The sequence below is a fragment of the Primulina tabacum genome, chromosome 3, assembly GCF_025594145.1.
Source record: "Primulina tabacum isolate GXHZ01 chromosome 3, ASM2559414v2, whole genome shotgun sequence".
NCBI classification, from domain to species: Eukaryota; Viridiplantae; Streptophyta; class Magnoliopsida; order Lamiales; family Gesneriaceae; genus Primulina; species Primulina tabacum.
This window is the reverse complement of record NC_134552.1, coordinates 20,738,704-20,763,944: the sequence shown is the minus strand read 5'-3', so window position 1 is coordinate 20,763,944 and position 25,241 is coordinate 20,738,704. Positions and strand designations below refer to the sequence as shown.

General features: G+C 35.9%; 1 protein-coding gene across 2 annotated transcripts; it reads right to left on the bottom strand.

Moving 5' to 3' along the window:
* Positions 1–386: 386 nt before the first annotated feature.
* LOC142540987 (magnesium transporter MRS2-1-like) lies at positions 387–5,090 on the bottom strand. Of its 2 annotated transcripts, XM_075647510.1 has the most exons (7): positions 4,962–5,068; positions 4,399–4,479; positions 3,665–4,268; positions 2,021–2,149; positions 1,605–1,940; positions 1,469–1,516; positions 387–1,064 (listed from the first exon to the last, which is right to left on the bottom strand). In XM_075647510.1, exons 3-7 carry the CDS (start codon positions 4,247–4,249, stop codon positions 834–836), a joined length of 1,329 nt encoding a protein of 442 aa, XP_075503625.1. In that variant the 5' UTR covers positions 4,250–4,268; positions 4,399–4,479; positions 4,962–5,068; the 3' UTR covers positions 387–833. The 2 variants fall into 2 exon arrangements, with proteins under 2 accessions (XP_075503625.1, XP_075503624.1); XM_075647509.1 differs by lacking the exon at positions 4,399–4,479 and having other exon boundaries at positions 4,962–5,090.
* Positions 5,091–25,241: the final 20,151 nt, after the last annotated feature.

The window sequence follows — 25,241 nt, the reverse complement described above, 5'->3', positions numbered from 1 at the left end:
TTTTAATAATTTTTGCAAACGATGTTTGTAATGTAACATAATTTGAAGCATCAAGTGTAACAGAATATTTCGTCCCCAATTATAACATTTTATGTTTGTAATTCAGTTTTAGTTTCGAAAAAAAAAATTGGTATCTTTGTGTTCTACCTTCAAATAAAAATAGATTGCTTTTTTCATATCCAACAGAATTTAAGCACACGGAGGACGAATTTGACATAAATACACCATTAAATACTTCATTGGTATATTTGTGTTCCACCTTCATGCGCTTTAGTGCGACATTTTAATGATTATCTGGAAAATTCATTTTGAACCTTATGCTAACTCGAGTTGTTCTCCATAATAGGTGAAACACAATCCATAATTATATCTAAAAACAAAGGCCATAAACATCAAAGACAATTAATCTCACAACAGTTGCGCATATACGAGAGTTCACACAACTCTGGTCATTTATAAAATAAATTACAAATTCTCCAGAATGGAAAATAAGGTTTGTGAAGTGTGCAAGAAATGAAAATTACATCATGATAAACTGAATACTTTCATCTGCAACTCCAAAACTACTCCACACAAACATAATGCTACTTTGTTCCTTTTGAAGTCTCCTAAACTATTCGACATAACCTGGATCCACCCTGATTGTAGAGAAATAATTGGCATCATTAATTTATGCAACTGGTACGAATGTGTTATTTCCTACTATCAGAAATAAAAACAGGATATTTTCCACCGATTCCATATTTTCTATACATCCTGCTGTGATACAACAAAATACACAGAGTAAATGAAAAATAGTACTGCCGAGGGGCTAGATTGTTACCATGCAGCTTCTACAGCGGCATCAGTCTTTTATACTTGAAAAACCACAAAAAAGTACAAAAAATGACAACTCCGCAAACTCCTGTGATTAACAGGACCCACTGGAATATAGCCGAGTCGTCGAACATTGGCATTGCAAAATTCATGCCAAATATCCCGGCGACCACACCAAATATCGCGACAACGAAAGTTGCAGTAGTCAGCAACAGCTCGAACTGTATAAGCTGGTTTCGAACATTATCCTGTTACAGAGATTACAAATTTATTTCTGGTTGAGATTGAAAAGCTAAATTTTATTGTTTTTCGAATTTTGCATATTGTAGATGAATCTTGAAACCAGAACAATCATATATTAACACCACAACCAATAGAGAAGACAATATCGTCAAAAAATGCAGAGGGCATTGACTACAACAAGAGGAACTGCTAAACCACAATGATATCTCACTTTAGCATCAGTCTATGTGCATGGCGCATTCAGGTAAATATATGGCTTACGAATATCTCACTTCAGCATCGTGTAGGTGGTGCATTCAGGTAAATATATGGCATACGAAACATATATTTTTCATTTACACCAACAGGTTACTATCTTCATCTCAGAGAGAACAAAAGCACAGGAAAGGTATGAAAAAGAGAGACATACCAGCTGTATGTTTATGAAATCTTCAGTATCATCTATGTACTCCTTCAGCTGAAATTAGATAAATATTATTTGATAAGTGCATTTTTACAGAATAGAAATATGAAAAAGAAAATTGTCAAGGTCACAAAAATGATACCGAAGTTAATTTGTTGAGGGTGCTATCAATCACAACGAAGTACGCCTCCAACAGCATTTCAAGCTCTGCTATACTTTCTGTGACACTTTCTGAACTCCTCACACTCTCATATCTTGTCCTCGTGCTAAGACATTTCTCAAGCTTCCTATTACTGTCAGGGGGTGAAGAAACAGGAGAAACGGGAGCAGAAACAGACAATGGGCCATCATTTGATCTGTATCCCGTCAAAGACTGTTCACAATAAAAAGATGATTCCGTGCGACTTTTCTTCTCAGTAAGATACATTTCAGCCATGTCACCATCATCATCCATTAGCTGCTCTATTTCATCCCTAACCTAGATGACAGGACAAACCTTCTCGAAAGCAGTTATTTTGTGGAAGATAAGATGATGAAGTTAACTGGTAAGCTACATACCTTCTGAACTCTCCGAGTCAATGCAACAAGTCTGCTTTTCAGTCGACGAACCCTTTCCAAATTCAGAGTACTGATCTTCGATGTTAGCTCATCCAACAGTGGATAAGCTTCAATCTCTAACTCTGCTGCCTGATCAATTCAATGAAGTACAATTCCATATTCAATACCGAAGTGCTTTGAAAAACAAAAATGAACAGACATACAAATGTATATGTAAATCAATATCAGGCTTAAGTTAGGTATGTCAAATATGTTTTGACCAAGGGCTTGAGTTTGTGTTTCAATGGCCTATGTGGCATAAAGCTGAAATGAGCACTTTAGAGTAGGGTCTTTAACAACAGTCTCTCAAACCACCTATTCTCTTATCTGTTAATGTTATATAACAACCTCCTTTAATTTTAATGCTATGGTTCTTGATTTTTTTTGTCTCCAAATCCACAATACTGAAACAAACATCTTAAGTGTTTAGAAAAACGTCCGGCGAAGCAAAAGTAAGTGTAATTGTTACAACAGTAGTTACTGTTTATACTTTTAAGTTTTCGACAAATAACGAAAGTAATAGTTGCCCAAAGTGATGTGATACCTTCAACAATTGATTGAAGACTAGCAACCAGGTAAACCTTTACTTCTTTTACCTGGTTCCCTTACCAGCAAAGCACGTGTTCAGTGACATCATATCAAACTCAAATCTAATACCGTAAGTTTAATCTAATGACTCATATTTGATACATTAGAACTATCAACATTAATATTACCTGTGTGTTGAGATATGGTCCTTTGGATACACGATTCGGGTACTACCCTAATGGTAGCATCTCATTAACCCCAATAAACCTAGTATTGTATCACAATTACGTAAAAATTATTGCAGGTAATTATTTGTCAGCAGATGCTACTATAGACTTTTTGTCGTTAATTTGCCCTATAGGCTACTTTAGCTTCCAGAACTGACTATTACCCAACTAAGTAAACACGTCAAATTACATGAAATGCAAAGCACGTTTGTTTCTTCATTCAATTCAAAGTTTTTATCTCCATCTTGCCACAATTGCAATAAGATAAATTTATTGAGGCCGCACTTAGATGAGAGGGTTTGATTTGGAAAGGGATTTCAAGGATGAATAATGAATATGAAATGACTCATTTTGGTTGTATTCAAATCCATCATAATCATCATTTCTTCGACATGGATTAACAAGTGATGGATTTGAAATGACACACATCTTGGGTGTATTTCAAATCCATCATAATTATCATTACTTCTAATGGATTGGCAAGGGATGAATCTCAACACAAATTCATTCAAACAATCAAATAGATTTAAAATCCATATCTTCAAATTCTTCCATCTAAACGCAACCTGAATGTTTACATATCAGAAAGTTGGTAGACAATGCGTTACACATTCGGAATAATAGATTAATATGGTAGCTTCCACTTTCTAGCATTTATGCTCACTCGATCTTACTAAGTAGATTGGTTACAATAAAATGAAAATAAGAAGTAAAAAAGATGACTACAGTTTCATAGAAATACTCAACCTGCCATGCTAACAAGTTTCTTCACAACTGAGCAATTTTCACGATATGCAACAATAAAAAATATCAAGTGATGACTACAAGGATCAAGTTTCAAGGTTTGTACCTGAGAATCCAAAAAAGTGCAGGCCGCCTCCAAAGCAACTTCTAGAGCTCTGAATTCAAAGGGCAAATAATCAGCAGATGTGTTTTCAAAGGTATTATCAAAATTTCTATTTCCTCTTCTTCTGCTCAATTCAAGACCTTCAGATTGCCAAACTCCTCCGACTCCTGAAGCTTGCAATCGTCTCTGCAACTCCACCACATATTGCAGTACATAACTGTCGAGAGAATTTAAGAGAAAAATCTCATCTGCTGTGATGATACACCGAATCTGCTCGAGATTTACAACAATCGCCTTCTCTCTACCAAGAATAGTCGAGGGGTAAACAAATAAGGGATCTAGTAGTCTTAGGTCACGTGCTGGAAGATCACAACGCCGCATCATACCAAACTTGTCAATCTCAATCACTTGAGAATTCCCAGATACATCGACATGTATCCATGATCTAAGGCCTTGCCCACGCTTTTTCAGGCCAGATACATCAACTCCTTGAAACGGTAACCGGCCAGAGGACCTAGATGAAGAATCTCTGAGGTTTATAGCTGATGCAGGTTTAGGAGGGAGCAAGCGCTGTTTGAGGTCTGACATTACCAAAGGGATCTCAGTTCTGCAAAGAAAAGATGATGCGTATTAAACACATGTCGGAGCATAAATGAACAAAGAATAGTTTTTCAGATAAGGACTAATTAATATATATCTTTCAACATGGAAAAGAAAATATTTCTCCCTGTATATACCTTGAAATATCATCACGAAAGTTGATAAGGTGAGGTCAGTTACATCCAACAAACTAAGACCAAATAATAAAGCTCCAAGCCCTAAATTTAATCATCCATCATACACCAGAAAACCCACTATTGAAGATTCGAAAACAAAATTGAAGCTTTAAACTAAAAAGACAAAAAAAACACAAAATTAATGCCAGTGATGTGCCCAACACGTGATTCATACAAGTAAAACCACAAAATTTTCGATGAAACAGTCATAAATCCTCGCTATTCCTCCTTGAAGTACCTCTTCCCAGAACAGTCAGCTACACCAAAAGTTATAAAACTTAGCTTCAAATACAACCAAGTAAACACATAACTCAGTGATCCCAAAAATATTGAAAAAATTAACTTAAACAAAAAATAACAACGATTCCATTACTGGACCACAAATCGAGCAATAAATCAGAAAATACTCAAAAAGGTTTTCCACTCCCAAAATCCATCACTAAAATAAATAATTTCGGATAATCATACCCATAAACATGTACGCGCGTGCATTTTCAGTCCAGAGATTGGGAAGAAGAACGTACCTGAAGTGTCAAGCCAAGGCCGATGGGGTCGCTGGTCGCTGAGGCAGGGAAACGGCGGCGTTTTAGGCGAAGCAGCAAACAACCAATCAACACGCAACTGCATTTTGGGGAACAAAACAAAATAATATGTTGACGCAATCTAATCTAATTTTTTTTAAAAAATGCTTTTGTAAAGCTTTGTGTATTGGCAAAATCTCGTGTGAGATGGTTTTACGATGTGAATATCTTGATTATTTATTTTTTGAATTTATTAAAATATGTTTTTATAGTAACTTTCATTGAATGAAATAAAGGATAATTTGCTTTGTTTATTTACTTATTTTTGAATTTATTAAAATATGTTTTTATAGTAATTTTTATTGAATGAAATAACGGATAATTTTGATCAAAATTATCAATACAGGTTGATGTATTATTAGTTAGTATAAATATATATTTATACCGATAATCATCGCTAATAATACATTTGACATCGTTTTGTGTGAAACTGCGAATGATAAAACACAATAAATAGTTATACATATTTGTTTCGTCTAATATTACAACATTATGCTATATGTATATATTGGTTTATCAACTTTATATCGTAGAATATGCATGTCTCGTTCCATGAAGCAAAGAGTGCTTTTGTATATTTGTAACACAATGAATTTACCATGAGTATTTGATCTTGTATTAATCTATAAATATTTATATAATATATATATATATATATATATAATAATTATTATTATATATAAAAGTGTGGACTATGGAAAAACTTATAAATTGTCAACTTTTTCATAGTTTATATGTACTTGATAAATTTGGTGAGGACGATTCGTAAAATTATTCATTATGATGGATTCAAAATTGAAAAATTACTTGTATGTCAGATAAAAATATCCAATTACCTAGAATAATAAAATACCTGATCGTGTATGTCTGATAAAAAGATCTAATTATACTTGTAATAATTTTAGCATAAAAAGTAATAAGATCGAGTTATAGGGTATGTTTCTCAAGTTGATCAATGAGAAGATCTCATAAAAGTCTTTGTGTTAAAAGAGAAGGTTTAGAGTATATGATAAATGAAGATTCAAAGTTGAAAAGATTGCTAAAGCACGTTGTAAAAATTAATATCTAATCGTTTGTGTGTTATATTAGTGCTAAAGACATAAAATATTACGATATTGTTTTATGAGAAATATGAAATATAGAAATATTTTTTATTAGTTAATATTCTAATTGTGAATAATTAATTATTGTTGTAATATATTAATATTTAAATAGATGAATAATTGAGTGTATAATATTATATGTCCGTCGATTTAAATTATAATAGAATGACTTGATATTTTTTGCATAAGGAAAAAATATGAATCTGATCAACTCTTTTGGTGGCTTGAATAAATTATAAGAACTATATATAATTTATCGAAAGTATATTGTAATAGAAAATTAATTATATTTGCAAGTAATTGAAAAAGTCGAGTTTTGATTAGAAATATGCAAGAGAGTTCTAATAGGATCGAGTGTCTATTTTATCAAATATAGGTTGGCAAAAACTTGTGTGAGACAATCTCTTGGGTTGTATTTTGTGATATGTATCTCTTATTTGGGTCATTCCATAAAAAATTATTACTTTTTATTGTTAATATCGGTAGGGTTGACCCGTCTCACAGATAAAAATTCGTGAGATCGTCTCACAAAATACCTACTCATATAGATTTCAGTCAAACTCAAAGGAAAGTTCTGGTAAAACTACAACAATGCAACTTTTAAAATATTAGTTTTAATTGAATATTTAAAAATATAATCTCAGACTTGTTATGATTGGTAAAAATTTTAATGGTTTGTATGTTTTATGTCGATCCCATCTCAATCTAAAATCGATCTTCGCCTAGCTATCTGTTTTAAATTTAAATTTTAAAAGAAATATTCATACACTATTCCTTATTTTATTTCATGACAATTAATAAATATTTAAATTATTTTTTGAAAACAAAGGGATGCGCCCAGGGGCGAAGGCACACCATTATTCACCCGGGCTGTTCCAAAAAATTTTTAAAAAATTTATATGTCATTTTTTTTATAATTTTGGATATATTTGATATTAGTCAGGGTAGACCAATTTAAAATATTAAAAGATTTTAGAGTTTAAAATTCTAGTTCAGGTATAATCGGATTCCTGGCTCCGCCAGTGACGCCATATCTGTATGAACAAAGATAGTATTTTAAAAATTATTATGAATAGATTTATCTTAGGTATCCGCTTTCCCTGTTCTTTTTTTTTTTCTTTTAAATTTAAATATATTTTCAAAAGTTGCCTTCCTCTTCCGAAGTGTGTTTACACATGATGATACTTTTAGAAGTACTATTTGTTCTTTATAATGTAATAATTAATTCCAAGAACACGCTGACTATTCACCGACACAGAGAACCTCTTTGTTTGTGTTTTTTTGAGCGCCAAAATTCACATATATATACAATTGCAGGCATGATTTGCATATTTCATCTCGTTTTTGTTGGTAATTTTTGCAGGAAAGATGTACTGATCGGGTGATTTAAGTATTGGTTTTGTAGATACCTCTGATTTTAATCAATCGATTTACGTATGTAATGATGTTTTGACTTCGTTAAGGAGGTTTGAGTTTCTGCATTGAATGCTATATCTTTGTTCTAAGTTCTACTGTACATATAACTTGTGATTTGTTGGTATGATCAGTTTCATCAGATTAAGGGGGAATATCAGTTTTGAAGAGGTTAACTGAGAAGACAATTGTTTGTGAACTCTCAACTGAAATGAATCAGTTTCCCAACTGATCGTTCAGCTGGATATTTTACAAATCTTCTCACATAAGTTAACAAATTTAAAACTTATTATATTCCAAATCAACTGACGTGACTGCAGATTCATAACATGGCCTATTTTAAACCGTTCATCTTTTTCACAAACGCCCACAGCACACGTACACATAGTTTTACTCAAAATTTTTAATGGACTGACATGTGTCCCGAATTTGAACAGTCACGAACAACTGTACTAAGCCCGCTTCAATTCAGTTTTCTTCTTACGCATACAATCAGTTTCTAATAGCATACTAATTCCAGAGCTTATCGTTTACGAATTTCAGATCATTTTATCTGTCGAAATGGCGAATCAAATCCCAGCTTACATGTTGAACGCTATGGCCATTGATTTTGACTCAGTTTTATCAGTTCAAGAAGCTGATGTTAAGAACGTTTTTCTGAAGATTGAATCTGCTGGTCTCAGAATGTTTTTGGGACAATCTTCGCAGGAAATATACCCCAAGGAAGTAAATGAATTCTATATGAAGGGGTTTGTCACTGCTGATGGAAGCATCTCTGTAACTGTCAATAATCATCTGTTGATCCTATCTGAAGAAACCTTCGGAGAAATTTTCTCTTTGCCAACTGATGGGTACGTCAACGTCTCTGAAATCAAAACATCTAACATTGAGGAAATGCAATCTTTGCTATCTGCTGAAGGACGAAAATCAAAGTTTCCGATCCAAAGAAAGAGCTGAAACCAGAAATACAGTTATTAGCCAACATTGTGGCGAATGGCATATTGGCTAAGGCCGGATCTTATGCTGCCATTACACTTGAGAAATTCCAGGTGATGACCATCATCATGGGAGAAAAGAAAGCCAACTGGAGACATATTATTTTTAATACTCTGAAGAATATGCTTCAATCAACCAAACAGTCAAGAGGCTTTTCCATCCCAATCAGTTATCTTTTGAGACTAAAGGGATTGGTAGCTGACAATGCTGGAACATCATCAAAGTTCAAAGTCTTCATTGCTAAAAACATCTTGCCGCCAAAAATCAAACAGGAGTTTGGATCGCAATCACGTGCTCCAAAATCAGCTAGGAAGGCCAAAACTTTGGCCCAACTAAAAACTGCAAAACGAAAACTGATTCTCAGTGAATCAGATTCGGAGAAAACTCCTTCTCCTAAGCTTGTCAAGAGACCGAGGACGCAAAGAACTAAACCAATAACAGCGGTGGAAGTCATTCCAACTGAGAAAATTACTCAATCAGCTGCCCAACAGCCTATTCAGGCTATCCCTTTGCAGGTAGTCCCACCTGATGATTCAGTTACTAAAGAAAAGGCACCCGCTAAGGTAAGAGCTCCTTTGACTCATGTAAATCGACCTACCATTTTGCCTCGGGCCAGATCTAAAGGTGTTATATTGAGGGAACCAGTGGAAACCACTCACTCTGGTTTGGATATTCCTCACATTCTCACAACTGAAAAAGGAAAGGGCAAGCTAGTTGAAGAACCAAGGCCATCTAATACCATCCAAACTCACATTGACCTGGTTTGGGAACAGGTCAACGCATTTGCCACTTTGAAATTAAATTTTTTTGATAATTGGAAAAGTTTTAGGACTGAGATTTTTGCCAAAGAGTTGAAGCACAAATCCCAACTGAAAAAGTTTATTAAACTTGAAGCAATTGTGCTGAAAATAGTCAAAGCTGCTACTATTGGCCAAGGCATTGGAAATGCAAAAATATTTCTTTGATCAAATTCGAGCCAAAAAGCTGACTAGAATGGTTGCAAAGCTGAAATCCAACTACAATCCCACAGGTCCAACTGCATATAATGATAGAGCTGTGATCACCCAACTGGACATCACAATATGCAGCAGATGATTACTGAAATCAAGAAAATTCAATCCACACAATTGTCTCATACTGTCAAATTGGATTCTTCAATTGAATCTGATTCAGCAAAACTGAAAGACATTCAAGCAAACATGGATTCTCTTACCCGAACTGTACTTGAGATGAAGAATAACAGAGGTCTAGCTCAAAGTCTCTATACAACTCAGGATATAATCAGTCAACGAGTTAAGCGATTGGAAACTTCTGTTTCTAATAAAATGGAATTGTTGCTAGACTTGTTTACAAACTGCTGTCTCAAGTATCTCCGCAGATGTCAAAATTCTTTCCACTGACGTTCGAAAATTATCTGAGAAGATGGATTTGTTTGACAAAAAGGGGGAAGAAATCAAAGATCAAAGAGCATCTTGAGAAACAGCAGAAGCAGTTAATCAGATTATTATATTTAGCTGTTATTAAATCAAGATCCCTTTCAGTTCAAGAAATTCAATATCTTATTTTATCTACAATGAGCTCAGATGTTCAGTTATTATTTACTTAGTTTTGTCAAACACCATAAAGGGAAAATTGTTGGAAACTAAATTCCGGCGTTTGAAAAAATATGAACCAACTGAAAATACGAACCAACTGATCGAGTAAACTGAACTCAGCAACTGGACTTAACAACTGAAATCAGCTGATCTAATAAAGAAGACTGATCAGTTGATATATTCAGCCATATGCTAAGCACCCTTCAACTGAACATGTCTCGGGAAAGAACATTCAACCGTCAAGAGACATAGAAGATTGCAACGCCGCACTTCAATCATACAGCTTAGAAAAAGCATTTCGGCGAAAGCAATTAAGACAACGCATCACAATAAATGAAGCAAACAATGTCCAAGGAATAATCAAGTAGAAATCAACGGATACAAAGATTCAAATTCATCTCAAGTTACCGTTGGAGAAAAGAAGCTTATAAATATGACAGAAGAACAGCTGAAGGAAAGTGGAGTCAACACTATTCAAAAGCTTGCTGTCACTCTGTCAAAATCTTAGCTCACTCTTACTTGGTATATTCATAGCAGTTAAGGCTACAATTTGATCTCACTAGCAAGTTGTAATAATCGTTGAAATTCGATAGTGCTAAGATCAGTTACGCACTGAGAACATTCTGTTAAACTAAGAGTTTCAGTTTTTGGCAGTGTTAAGTCCAAAATGAAGTGGGTCAGTACAATTCTTGTATTTGATCAAAGTCTTTTAGTGGATATCCTATCCTTGAGATAGAAGGGGTGACGTAGGAGTAATTAAATTCTCCGAACATCCAGAAACAACTCTTGCCTACTTTATTTCAGTTTCGTATTCTATCTTTCAGTCAGTTATTTTCCGAAACTACTTTAGTTTAACTGATTGTCATTGATCAACAAGATTCCGAGAATCAGTTTGTCACCAAACTGAACTCAAAATTAGAAAAGACCAGTTTTAACTGTGAGTGTTTATTCAACCCCCCTTATAAACACTCTTGATACGTTAATCGATCCTATCACTTTGGTTGGCACCAGGGCTTGGCTAGGGACATGGTTGAGTCAAGGGAAGAGTCCTAGCCACGCTAGGACTCGGGGTAAGAGGCTGGGGAAGTTTTGGCAGGGAGGAGGGGCTCGGCCAGGGGGCTGGGCTAGGTTAAGCTAGGTCCTTTAGGGTCTAGAGAAGGTGGTCCAGGGTCGAGACAAGGGCTGGTAGGGGTTGGTTCAGGCAGGGCACGAGAAAAACCAGAAACGTGAGGGATGCATGTAGCGCACAGGTTGCTGCCTTCTTCAGGTGGCTCGCGCGCAGGGTCCTGGGGCTGGGTCGGTCTGGGCTTGGTCTGAGCGTAGTCTAGGGAAGGTTAGTGTCGTGAGGGGTCGAGTGGTTAGGGCTTGGAGGTGTCCTAGTTGACAAGGGAACCTAATACACCAAGGATACTAACTCACGCACACATGCAGAATAATGGGGTCTAGTTTCAGCAGGTTTTGAGCGAGCATGGGCCGGGTTTTCGGGCTGGGATTGGTCAGTAGGGTCCCTAGATGGGTTGGCTAGGTTTTGGCTCAAGGTGGCTTGGGCGTGGCTCGAGTAAATTGGGAGATGGCTCGGTAGGTTCGTTAGTGTGTCAAAAACGAAAATTAAAGAAGGAAAAATTGAGCCATGGGTCCACGGGTGTGTCTCATGACTTGGAAGGGTAAAATAAATAGTAAAAATGCTATGTTTAAAATTTGGGATCAAAATAATGAGTTTTGGATTTATTCGGGATATAATCGCCGCACGAATCGCTAATTAACGAGTTAATTGAAACGCCTAGTTTTAAAGCTTTATAAAATTATGAAAAGTTAGTTTTAAGCTTAAATAATTATTATAAGTCTAAGTTTTTAATTTGGGATTTTTATATTAAGGTTTGGTTTAATTCGGGATTAAAATGCATTAATACGTCACATTTAAAGATTAAATTAAAAGTTCTCAATTTAAGCTAAATAAAAATATGAAAAAATTCATGTAGGCTTAAATAATTATTTTGAACATGTTAGAGTCAGTGAAATTAAGAAAAAGTCAAAAACGTGAAATTTTACGTCTAGGGGTAAAACGGTCTTTTTACACCTAGAAATTAGTAAATATCATGGCAGTGCCCTGAATGCTGTTTTATGTGCTAATATGATTATTTTCTATAGTTATGGGCGTTTATGGGATTTTATATGTTAAAATGATATTTTAAATGTTTAGGGAATTTTATATGTTTATTATTTAATATGTCAAAATGTTATTTTAAATGTTTTGAGGTTAAAATGTCATTTAAAATATTTATGAAATGTTCATGATTAAATTATGATTTTTAAATGTCTATGAGATTTTTATGATTTAAGGAAGACATTTAAAAAACATGTTGCATGCTTGGTTTCAAAATAAAAATGATATTATACATGTTTTTATAAAGTGATGATAACATATTGAAGGACGTGAAGAGATTATGACTACTACATGTTGGAAATATCGTGAGGGTTATGGTCCTAGTGGGAGCCCAACGATCGTGTTTCCTTGGATACGGATACGAATACGAATACGTGATACGAATACGAATATGTTAATACATTGGCCAAGGCTCAGTTGACGGGTGAGAGTGTCGCTGGTGTCTCCGCCGCCCAGGTTTTCTTTAGATGGATCCATCGCCCAATACGATCAAGAATACGAGTCACAATCACGATCTGAATTCAACAAACACGAACATGAATATGATTACGAATACGAATATGGATACGAATATGGATATGCATATGAATATGAATACGAATATGAATATGAATATGTTTATGTTTTATGAAAATGTTTTTATGCATCATGAAAATGTTTACGAAAATGTTATGTTTTATGTTTATGCATCTTCATGAAAACGATATTTTAAGTACGAGTATTTTTCACTATTATATATTAACTGTATTACGTATTACTCGTTATCAAGAATATGACGTGTTGAGTCTTTAGACTCACTAGGTGTGATTGATGCAGGTGATTATGATAATTATGATAATGGAGGTCTTGATGGTTGACCTTGCTGGACTGAAGGTGCACATAACCCGAGGACCGACGCTAGTTTTTCGCACTAGTTATGATTTATGATTTTCAGTAAAGTTAAAGATATTTTTACGTCTTTTATTTATGTTATGAGATATTTTTGAGAGGTTATAGTATGAGCTATACTTTTCAAATAATGTTTTTAGGTTGGTAAACTGTTTGACGCTTTTATGCTTTAAAATATTTTCCTTTGGATTGTAAATGGCAGTTGGATGTTTATCTTTAAAATGATATCAAAAATATTTTATGGTTCGACCGATCCTAAGTGAGATTTAAAAAAAAAAATTTCTAGCACGTGAGGTTATATAGCCGATGCTAAGTGAGGTTATATCTAATAGCAGATGTTTCAAAAGTACATTAATTAGCAAGCTGTTGGCTTAAACACATGTTCTAAGTATTAAAAAAAAACTTTTGTGAGACGGTTTTATGAGTCAATTTTGTGAGACATGTCTTCTATTTGGGTCACACATGAAAAATATTACTTGTTATGCAAATATTACTATTTTTTATTGTAAATATAGACAAGGTTTATTCGTGTCACAAATGAAGATCCGTAAGATAGTCTAACAACGGACCTACTCAACTTATTAATTCACAAGTCAGTACACAATGAAGCATCCCGAGATTGATAAAAATATATTATATATTTATTTAAAAAATAATATTCCAAGCATGATCCAATATTATAAATTCGGTGACAAATGGCTATTATAATTCTTAATGCACTTTTGTATTTATCAAACAACTTGCCAAGAATCTATTCCCGCTGCGTTCTTATTTTAGAATAATCGGACCATGTTTTAGAATTCAGACGTACCAACGTGGAGTATTAGAGATAACCTCATAGAATTGTCGAATTCTAGACATAGTTTGGTTCGATTTTCAGAAAATTATGGTTTGGATTGATTTTAAAATCAATCAAACTTTAAAAATTAGTTTGATTCAAGTTTTAGATTAAAAAAATACAGAAAACATATGTGAACTGTCCAACGAGTCAATTTAGTAAGACAAATCTCCAATCTAAACTAATTCATGAAAATATTACTTTTTATGTAAAAATTATTATTTTTAACAGTAATTATGGATCAGATCGACTCATATTGCAATATAAATTTATGAGACCGTTTTATTAGAGACATACTAAAAAAAATAAACCAAAGCGATCCAAACCGATTACATGAATATAACAAATTATGTGATGATGTTTGTTAATGTAATGTCATTTTTCTTTGATATAAAAATAATTTATTTGTTTTTTATTTATATTCTATTATTAATGAGCTTTGTAACTGTCCAACTACGTACATTGAAAATTTATTTATTGTAGATTTTAATTCAAATAAACATAGTTACAATCCTAAAAGTTTATGTTTTTTTTATAAGTTGCAAAATTCTAACATGCATAAGTATTTTAATGTATGACTTTTATTTATAATTATTTTATCCTATAGTCAAATAAATGATGACTCAATCTCAGTTGCTCCTTTTTCCAATTTACAATATCTCATGCACTAATTCACAATAAAACTCAAAAATTAAAATTAGTCATCAAAACCAGACCAAACCAAAAATTTTGGTTTGGTTTGCTGATAAAAAATATTTATGGTCTGTTTTTGTTTTAGATTCTGTAAAACCTATCAAATATGATGTGTCACGTCCCGAAACTCAGGGTTGACACCGGTGTTGTTTAACAATCACACAATCGAAAAACAACCAGCCTCGTAGCACAGTATAAACCAAAACCAGTTTATATATCATAATTCAAATGAAACAACAATTGTCTTTACAATCCAAACGAAATAGTAAATAATGCGGAAGCGTCTTACAATTTATTTAATCATAAAATTCGAAATATAATCTATTATTGGTCTTGCACATCACCAGTCCCAAAAGTTTTCAGACTCTTCTTCCTCAACCTGTTCCTCGGTTTTATCTGCGGAAAGGGTTGTAAAGGGGGGTGAGTATTTTGGGAAATACTCAGCAAGTGGGGGCGTATCGAGCATAATAAAACAACATGCATAAATTTCGAAACACATGACTTTCACATGTAATTCATAACACATGCATAACGTTTACCAGCACTGGGATTCATCTACTTTCTATGGTTTACTGATATCAGTCCCTAATTTTTACTCCTCTAAGGGAGCGAGGCCGTATAGCGGTTACATCCCCCACCGCGTAAGGGTACGTCATGGTTGGGATTCCCACACATATACAGTCGACTCCTCACAGTGCTCAAAACCGTATGACAAACACAAGAAAAGAGTAAAAGAAGAATTGTACTCGACTATTTTCGAAAACCGAACACATGTATAAATCCAAAAATTTCAAGTTAAAACAAGCCCACTTACCTTAGACTAGAAGAAAAAACGAAGAATTTGGAAACTATAGAAGAATCATGCAACCGACACCTCGAAAACGCAGCAGCACATCTAACCGAAAAATCAGCCTCCTTGTAAAATTCCTTGCGCCTTATTGCCCTGTTAGATCGGGCTCAAACTTTTACACTACGTTCACAAGTACGTAAAATAAATTATGAACGGTGACGATAGGGTTTGGAAGTCTTTTTGACCTGCTTATGAACAAAAAACCGTAGGTATACTATTCTCACCTAAAATCTGAGCAGTTTTTTTTAAGGCTATAAACCAAAAACTAACCGTTGGATTTTACCGAATTTTGGATATGTTATTCAAAACATATCGAAGAATATTATGAACGGTGAAGATCGGATTCTGGCACCCGAGCGAGAGAAACGAATTTCTAAACTTGGACAAAATTTTGATGACTCGTGCAAAATTTTGTTTGAAGAGGAATTTCGAATTTCAGCAGCAGTTGGAGAGATATTTTCGAAATTTGGAGTGTTTGGAATGGTGTAAATGTTTAATGATATAGAGTGGTATTTATAGGAGTGAGGTGAAAATACTACCATAATTCGATTGATATTCTTTCCAAAATTTGGAGATGCACCTTCCATAAATTTAGAGATACTCATTCCGTAACTATTGATATGCTTCCTTGTTGAGAAAAGCTGCCTTGTATGTAATATTTCCTTCCAATTAGGTGGATATCCAGTCCTTAATTTATTGTGTATCTTGCACTGAATTTCGATTCACATGTATTTATTGGCTTGGAAGATTTTCTGCATACCATGTATTATTTATATTTTCGAATTTATAATAACTCGAAAATAAATTCTTATATATGTCTATATTTAATTAATCACATGTCAAAAATTTGGGTTCTCACATGATGTGATTCGAATTTTTATCTAAAATCGAACCAAGCTTGACCCTAAATATAAACATCATTTTGATAGGTAAAACAACAAGGACCGAGCTAAGAAAACTCTAAAGTGTAGCCTTGCAGGGACAAAAATGAGGCTTATAAACTTGATAATTTTTTACATATATTATATTCTTTCGTATATTGCAACATAAGTGTAGGACTGAGTGCTTGCCGCTTTACCAAAAGTTATAGCTGGTGGTAATGGTGCAACTCAAATCTTTTAAAGGTTTAGCAGCTCAAGTACCACGGTTCGATCGCTCTACCAAGTAAGGACAATTATTGCACCCAACAATCTCCCTCCCAATAATTGCACTCCTTGTAATCAATGAGAATCGAACCCGTGACCTTGGCTCTTATATCAATTGTAGGACCGAGCACTTGCCGCTTTACCAAAAAGCTATAGCTGGTGGTAATGGTGCAACTCAAAACTTTTAAACCACACAGCAGCTCAAGCACCACGGTTCGATCGCTCTATCAAGCAAGGACAATTATTGCACCCAACAATAATATAAAAATGTTCCCAACGGAAATAAGTTGTTCAAACAAAAATATATAAATTCACTATTAACTGTTATACATTTAATTTAAGGTTTTTTAATGAGGTTGATCTCCGGTTAGCGTGATCCCCGACTGTTTGACCTTCCGATCAAATAGCTCTAAAATAAATACAAACAAAAATATGAGAGAATTTTCTGACGAATCTCTCGGACACTCAATTCAGATAAACTATAAGAAAATATGTGAACTAATAGTATTGAATACAAGGATAATAAAAATTTTAGCTTTGATAAACTTGGTATTTATTGCTGTAAAGATGTCTTTAATATAGCCGACATCTATCGTATGTATGAGTCATTGTTTTTTCTTTATCTAGAAGATAATCCGAAATTTATTATGATCTTTTAACTCATCGTAATTTACAAGAAATATCAATAATCAATTTATGATTTGGTGTCCAGCTATCATTCAAAAAATTTCTAAGTCCACTATTTATTTTTTTCAATTTTAATTTTTTTACTGGTTAAAAAATCTAGAAGTGAAAATAGCACTTTCGAACTAAGTATATATGGTTTAGATTTTTTTTTTTAAGGAAAACAAAATTTCTTTCTCATCTTCTCCAAGAAGTACTGAGTTAAAGAGGAAGCAAGGTTCCTTATGTACCTGCATAAGATGTGAATCTCAAAGAAAAACAAATAAGCAATAACATATACGCATCCTTGTATAATTTCTTATATAAATTAAAGACCTTTTAAAAGATGGAGGATGATGATTGGGAGCTCCTTGACCGACAGGTGTTAGGTGTGATACGACTGACCCTAACGAAGAACGTGGCGCATAACGTGGCGGAGGCCAAAACCATGGAGGAAATGATGACCATTCTGTCAGACATGTACGAGAAGCCATCAGCAAACAATAAAGTACATCTCATGAAGAAGTTATTCAACTTGAAGATGGGAGAAGGTGCTTCGGTGGCAAAGCACATAAATGAATTCAACACGATTGTCTCTCAGCTGACATCGGTGGACATCAAATTTGATGATGAAATTCGGGCACTTATTCTTCTGGCGTCTTTACCAGACATTTGGGAACCGATGCGGGCAGCGGTTAGCAACTCTGTTGGAAAAGGAAAACTACAACTCAATGATGTTAGAGATCAAATCCTTGCTGAAGAAGTTCGCAGGAAAGACTCGGGTGAAGCAACATCATCGAGATCTGCTCTAAATCTTGATAACAGAGGAAGAGGCAGGAATGGTGAAAGGAGTTCAAACCGATGGCGCGGTAGATCCAAATCAAGAAATGGAAAAGACAAAAACATCCTTGAAAAGAATATGAAGTGCTGGAGCTGTGGTGAGACTGGTCACCTGAAAAAGAACTGCAGATCAACGAAAAATAATGCCAATGGTGTCACTGAGGAAGTACACGATGCTCTGCTATTATCCATGGAAAGCCCTGTTGATTCTTGGGTTATGGACTCGGGAACTTCGTTTCATACCACTGATGATCGCGATGTATTTGATAATTACATCGCTGGAGATTACGGAAAAGTTTTCCTGGCTGATGGAAAACCTTTGGAAATTGTTGGTATGGGTGATGTACGAATGAAGATGTCAAATGGATCTGTCTGGAAAATCAACAAAGTCAGACATGTACCAAAATTGACACGCAATCTGATCTCGGTGGGACACCTCGATGATGAAGGCCATAATGTGACCTTCGGTGATGGTTCCTGGAAAGTGAACAAAGGAGCCATGATCGTTGCTCGAGGAAAGAAAACTGGAACACTGTATATGACTTTCAGTTGCAGAGACACACTAGCAGCTGTGGATGCTGGAGCCAATTCAAGTCTATGGCATTATAGACTTGGACATATGAGTGAAAAGGGAATGAAGATGTTGGTGTCAAAAGTAAAGCTACCAGAATTAAAGACTGTTGAACACCAACTATGTGAAAGTTGTATCTTTGGAAAGCAGAAGAAGGTGAGATTTTTAAAAGGTGGTAGAGAACCGAAAGCAGCAAAGTTGGAGCTGGTTCATACTGATGTATGGGGACCATCTCCTGTGACATCCCTTGGAGGCTCGAGATACTATGTCACATTCATTGACGATTCGAGTAGAAAAGTTTGGGTTTATTTTCTGAAAAATAAATCTGATGTTTACGAGACCTTTAAAAGGTGGAAAGCCATGGTGGAAAATGAGACCAACTTGAAGGTGAAGTGCTTACGATCTGATAATGGTGGAGAATATGAAGATGATGAGTTCAAGAAATATTGTGCACAGAACGGGATCAAGATGGAGAAAACCATTCCTGGTACACCTCAAAAGAATGGTGTAGCTGAAAGGATGAACAGGACCTTGAATGAACGCGCAAGGAGCATGAGATTGCATTTTGGATTGCCAAAATAATTCTGGGCTGATGCTGTTAACACTGCAGCATATCTGATCAACAGAGGACCTTCGATACCGCTTGACTGCAGAATACCCGAAGAGGTATGGAGCGGCAAAGAAATAAACCTTTCTTTCTTGAAAGTGTTTGGATGTCTATCCTATGTTCATATTGATTCAGCAAGCAGAACAAAACTTGATCCGAAATCAAAGAAGTGCTTCTTTATTGGTTATGGAGATAATGAGTTTGGTTATCGTTTCTGGGATGACCAAAATCGGAAGATCATTCGGAGCAGGGATGTAATATTTAATGAGAAACTTCTGTACAAGGACAAGTCAGACATTGGAGCTGGAGATGAATGTCCTGAAGTCAAGAAGACTAATGAAGTGTCATTGACATATATTCCTGTGAATGAATCGAAAACCAGTAACCAGGAAGATGAAGAAGAAACTGCACAAGATGATGACCCACAAGCTCCGGTGATTGAACTCAGGAGATCTTTGAGAACCATTAGACCACCTGAGAGGTACTCCCCTGCACTTCACTATATTTTGCTGATAGACAAAGGTGAACCGGAGACCTATGAAGAGGCAATGCAAAATGATGATTCAACCAAGTGGGAGTTGGCCATGGAGGATGAGATGGATTCACTGTCATCCAAGCAGACGTGGGAGTTGACAGAACTTCCACAAGGCAAAAAGGCGTTACATAACACGTGGGTGTACCGGTTAAAAGAAAGCATGATGGTAGCAAGCGGTACAAGGCAAGACTTGTTGTAAAAGGCTTCCAACAACGGGAAGGAATTGATTACACCGAAATTTTCTCTCCGGTGGTTAAATTAACCACTATCAGGACAGTACTTGGACTAGTGGCGAAGGAAGACTTACATTTGGAGCAGTTGGATGTAAAGACTGCGTTTCTTCACGGTGACCTAGATGAAGAAATTTATATGAAGCAGCCACAGGGCTTTGAAGTACGGGGAAAAGAGAGAATGATGTGCAAACTTCAGAAGAGCTTGTACGGTCTCAAACAAGCTCCAAAACAGTGGTACAAGAAGTTTGATGGATTCATGAGTGAAAATGGTTTCCTAAGGTGTCAAGCTGATCACTGCTATTATGTGAAAAAGTTTGACGGTTCTTATATCATACTACTGCTATATGTAGATGATATGCTGATAGCTGGAGCTTGTCTGGAAGAAATTGATAAACTCAGGAAAGATTTATCAAAGGAATTTGCCATGAAGGATTTGGATGCTGCAAAGCAAATCCTTGGAATGAGGATCTTTAGAGACCGGGTGAATGGATTCTTGAAGTTATCTCAAGAAGAGTACGTAAAAAAGGTGGTTAGCAGATTTAATATGGATGAAGCTAAATCTGTGAGTACTCATTTGGCTAGCCATTTCAAACTAACCAAAGCACAATCACCATCGACGGAGCAGGAGAAGGCTTATATGAATAAGGTTCCTTATGCTTCTGTTGTCGGAAGCCTCATGTATGCAATGGTGTGTACAAGACCAGACATAGCACATGCAGTGGGAGTCGTGAGCAGGTTTATGAGTAATCCAGGAAAGCAACACTGGGAAGCAGTTAAGTGGATTCTCAGGTATTTGAAAGGTACTGCTAGTTGTTCTTTATGCTTCAGGAGGTCAAAATTGGGCTTACAGGGTTTTGTCGATGCCGATATGGGTGGTGACCTGGATGGCAGGAAAAGTACTACTGGATATGTGTTCACATTAGGTGGTACAGTTGTAAGCTAGGTGTCTAAGCTGCAAAAGATTGTTGCGCTTTCGACTACAGAGGCTGAGTATGTTGCAGTTATAGAAGCTAGCAAGGAGATGATATGGTTGAGATCCTTTCTGGAAGAATTGGGTCAGAAGCTTGAAGATAGCACGTTACACTGTGACAGTCAGAGTGCTATTCATTTAGCAAAAAATCCTGTTTATCATGCTAGGACAAAACATATACAGGTTAGGTACCATTTCATCAGATCGGTGCTGGAAGATAGAATCTTGATGCTGGAGAAGATTCCTGGAAGTAAGAATCCAGCCGATATGCTCACAAAGACAGTAACCATTGACAAACTGAAGTTGTGTTCAACTTCAGTCGGACTGCAAGTATAAATGGAGATATATGAGCTGCTGCAATGATGGTGTGAAGACATGATTGAAATCAAGTCTTCAAGTGGGAGAATTGTTAGGTGAGTTTTTAATGGAGGTGGGGCCCACGCGGAATTTAAAAATATTTTCTCACATATCCCACATCGGAAAATCCTCAAAGTTGGTTCAAGAAATTTGTTATAAATTGAGTCTTCCTTGTTTACTTTTAGTATCCCAAAATCAAAAGCTTTTCAGCTTTGATAAAAAGAGAGTGCATATAAAAAGAGTGTATTTTTTCTTGAGTGCGGGAATTCTCTTGTGTGAGTTAGAGAAATTATTTTCTCGGTATACACGGGTTTGGGAGTGTGAGGAATATTGAGTGTATTGGTGTATACACTTGTTGTAATATTTTTTCCAGTTATAAAAGTTGCAGTGCTCCGTGGACGTAGCCTATTTTGGGTGAACCACGTAAATCTTTGTGTTCTTGTTGATTATTTTATTCCGCATTTTTTTCGGTACTATATTATCATCGTGATCGGCATCACTTCGGGGTAATTTCCCAACAGTGCAAGTGGTACATGTTTCGATTTTTGTAGCCTCCCTCAATTCAAGTAATTTTTTTTTTTTTTTTCGTCATGGACTTGGTAGATTAATTGGTCCATCTTCAGTATTTTTCGATTGAGACAATTTCAATCTCTATTATTGAGTTGAATTAACTTTTATCTTTTTATATGTTGACGTTGAGTATGAACATCTCTTATAAAACTAAAAGTTAACTTTTTAAATTTATTTTATTTCAATTTTTTCGTATTCAAAAATAGCTAAAAAATTATTAAAAATTCTTATGCAGTTTAAATTAAATTTTAAAAATAAAGTATAAAATGAAAAAAACAATTAGGGTTTTTGTTAAGTTAAAATTTGATTTCGCTAGTAGTAGTTGATCTCTATGACCCTCAAAAATTTAAAACATTTTTCCTCCATGACCTTTTTCACTTAGTAAGACTCAATGTCTATGTCCTTTAGTTCTCAAATTTTTTCGTTTTTATATTTCTCACACTCAAATATAAAGTTTAGGAAAATAACGCTTAAACCAGAAGTTAAAAGAGTGAAACTTGCAACTCTCACAAGAAATTGGTAGATCCGACACCACTGCACATTGTCATTACTTAATATACGGTCCCCAAAAAACCTAAAATCCTAGATCCACCCATGGTCCTATTCTCATAGGATCTTTTCTGAGTGCCAATACATCCTTGTATATATCCTTTATGAATTCAATATATGTTACTCTTATATATTTCTTTCCTAAAACCATCCACACAATTTCTTTGTTCGCTCGGTCATATATTTTTTCCAGGTCGATAAACACCATGTTTAAGTCTTACTTTTTCTCTCAAAACATTTCTTCTAAAGAGGTGTATAGCCTCCATCTTCGACCTTCCATGCATAAATCCGAATTGATTTTTTGTCACCTTACGTTCTCTTCTATCTTAATTTTTTTCAATAACCCTTTCCCAAAATTTTATGGTATGACTCATTAGCTCAATGTCACTATAATTCACAGAGTTTTGTACATCTCCATTGTTTTTAAACAAGGGAGCTACTATACCTTTTCCACGGTTGGGCATTTTCTTTGTTCTTCATATCTTGTTAAATTGCTTTGCAAGTCATCCTATGCCTACCTCTATAAGAATATCATTGGGTCTTATTGTCCTCTCGGTCTTCTTCATTAATTTCAAAGCTTCATCTATATACCTTTGAAGTTTGAATTCTTCGATAAAAAAACATTTTCTTAAATTTCCTATGAGGCTGATTATCTTGACCTTCATTATAAAGGTGATGAAAATACCTCTTCCGTCCCTCTTTTATTTCCTAGTAATTCACTAACACCCTACTTGGCTCATCTTTAATACATCTTATTTGATTGAGATCCCTTGTTTTCCACTCTGTTGATTTAGATATTCTATAGATCTTGTTTTCCCTTATATTGTATCATGTTGTCGATAAAAGTAAGCATTATCTTTAGTTTATTGCACCGCTTTCTTGCCTAAGTGCGTTTTTTTTTTCTAAATTTTACTCATTTCTAAAAGTGTAAAGTAATATATAGACGTTTCTTTTGATCTCGATCACTTTCTCTTTTACTTCGTTTTCCCACGACCAAGATTCTTTATTTGGTGTAATTCCTTGAACCACCTCATCCAGATCTTCATTAAACCTTTGTTTACTAGCGATGCATAAATAATGCGAAGTATATAAAGGTTTTTTTCCTACTACATTCGAGTTCTTTATTTGGTGTAGCAGTCCTTGTCGAGATGTTGCAGTCAGGTCTTGAAACACCTTCCTTCTGGGGGACCATTATAGCAATAGAAAAATAGTTAAAGGGGGTTGCATGCATGAAAATTGCAAAAGTTTCCTCCTCTTTTACCTGGGCTTGGGACAGACCATGGCAGAATTTCTTAAATTGTGTGTGGCGATAAATGCAATTAGAGCTCAAATACAAATAAATTCAAATCAGATCATAAAAAAATAACAATAATAAATAAAAAAATCAAACCGTACCTTTTATACAATGAGTCAAGCAATAAACTTCGACATCAATATTTTTCAATCATTTGCGTTGTATCTTAAATTATATTCTTTTTTTTTTAGTAAAATGATTTTTAATATGTTATGAAAGTACAGAAATAAGGATTTACTCATTTTTGTTTTTATAACAACGGATTTTATAGGTGTTTCTGCGTAAAATTTGAATGAATTGTTGATTACGGCTTTAGTAGTTTGTAAGCTGGACTAACATGTGGTTAATTAGGCTATTTAATGAGTTTTTTTCTTTGTTAATTTTTTGATACTCAAGGGAAATTTAGGGTCCGATTCCAGCAAGTGTTACTAGTCCAGACGCGGGTTTCAAAATTACCCTGGGCCTGAAAATCACAAATAAGACCGTTAGAAGGGGGCCAGGAGGGTGTCCTGGCGTAGCCCCTCCGACGCTCAAGTCAAAGACTGAGGATATATGGAGGGAGCAGCTAAGGGTGCTGCTGAAAACAATATATTGAATGCATAATCATACGCTCAAACCTGTTATTTATAGGAGAATACATGGGCTTGTCAAGGACCATTCACCTGTGGGTCATAGAGATGGGCCGGGAGTTTGGGCCGGATCTTGATGGGTTCATCCCTGGGGTATCACCAGTCTCCCCCTCCCGAGTCGAACTGAATCGTAGGTTCAAAGTTCGCTTAATTGCGTTGTTCTCGGTTTACAACATGTGAGTTGTGTGTCCTTCTCGCCATCTGTCAGTCTCCAAAAATTTGGAAACAAATCAAGTCGCAATCATGCAGCGTCGCCCCCTCCCCACGCTCGCCCCAAGCCTCGCCTAGTCTCCCACGCCGAGCCCTCGTCGTGGGCGCCTACTCGCATAGCCGAGCACACACTCGAGACCTCGCCTGCTCGCCTGCGCCGTGTGCCGCGCTCGCCCCTCGCCCGAGTGCTCGCCCCACACCGTGTGCTCGCCCACGTCGTGCCACGCTCGCCCCTCGCTGTACGCCGCGCTCGCCCGAGCGCCCGAGTGCTCGACCCTCGCCTGATCGCCCATGCCGTGCTACGCTCGCCCCTCACCCGAGCGCCCGATTGCTCGCCCCACGCCATGCCACGCTCGCTCGAGCGTCCCGAGCGCCACGCTCGCCCCTCGCCTGCTCGCCCGAGCGCCTGAGTGCTCGACCCTCGCCTGCTCGCCCACGCCGTGCCACGCTCGCCCCTCGCCCGAGTGCTCGCCCCATGCCATGCCACGCTCGCCCCTCGCCTGCTCGCCC

What these genes read in the sequence shown, in the direction of transcription:
- LOC142540987 (XM_075647509.1), bottom strand. Translation starts at nt 4,249, where the DNA reads ATGTCAGACCTCAAACAGCGCTTGCTCCCTCCTAAACCTGCATCAGCT. An exon ending in GCACTTTTTTGGATTCTCAG is followed by an intron (nt 2,150 to 3,664) that starts GTACAAACCTTG and finishes TGAATTGATCAG; the next exon opens with GCAGCAGAGTTAGAGATTGA. An exon ending in ATTTCATAAACATACAGCTG is followed by an intron (nt 1,065 to 1,468) that starts GTATGTCTCTCT and finishes TCTCTGTAACAG; the next exon opens with GATAATGTTCGAAACCAGCT.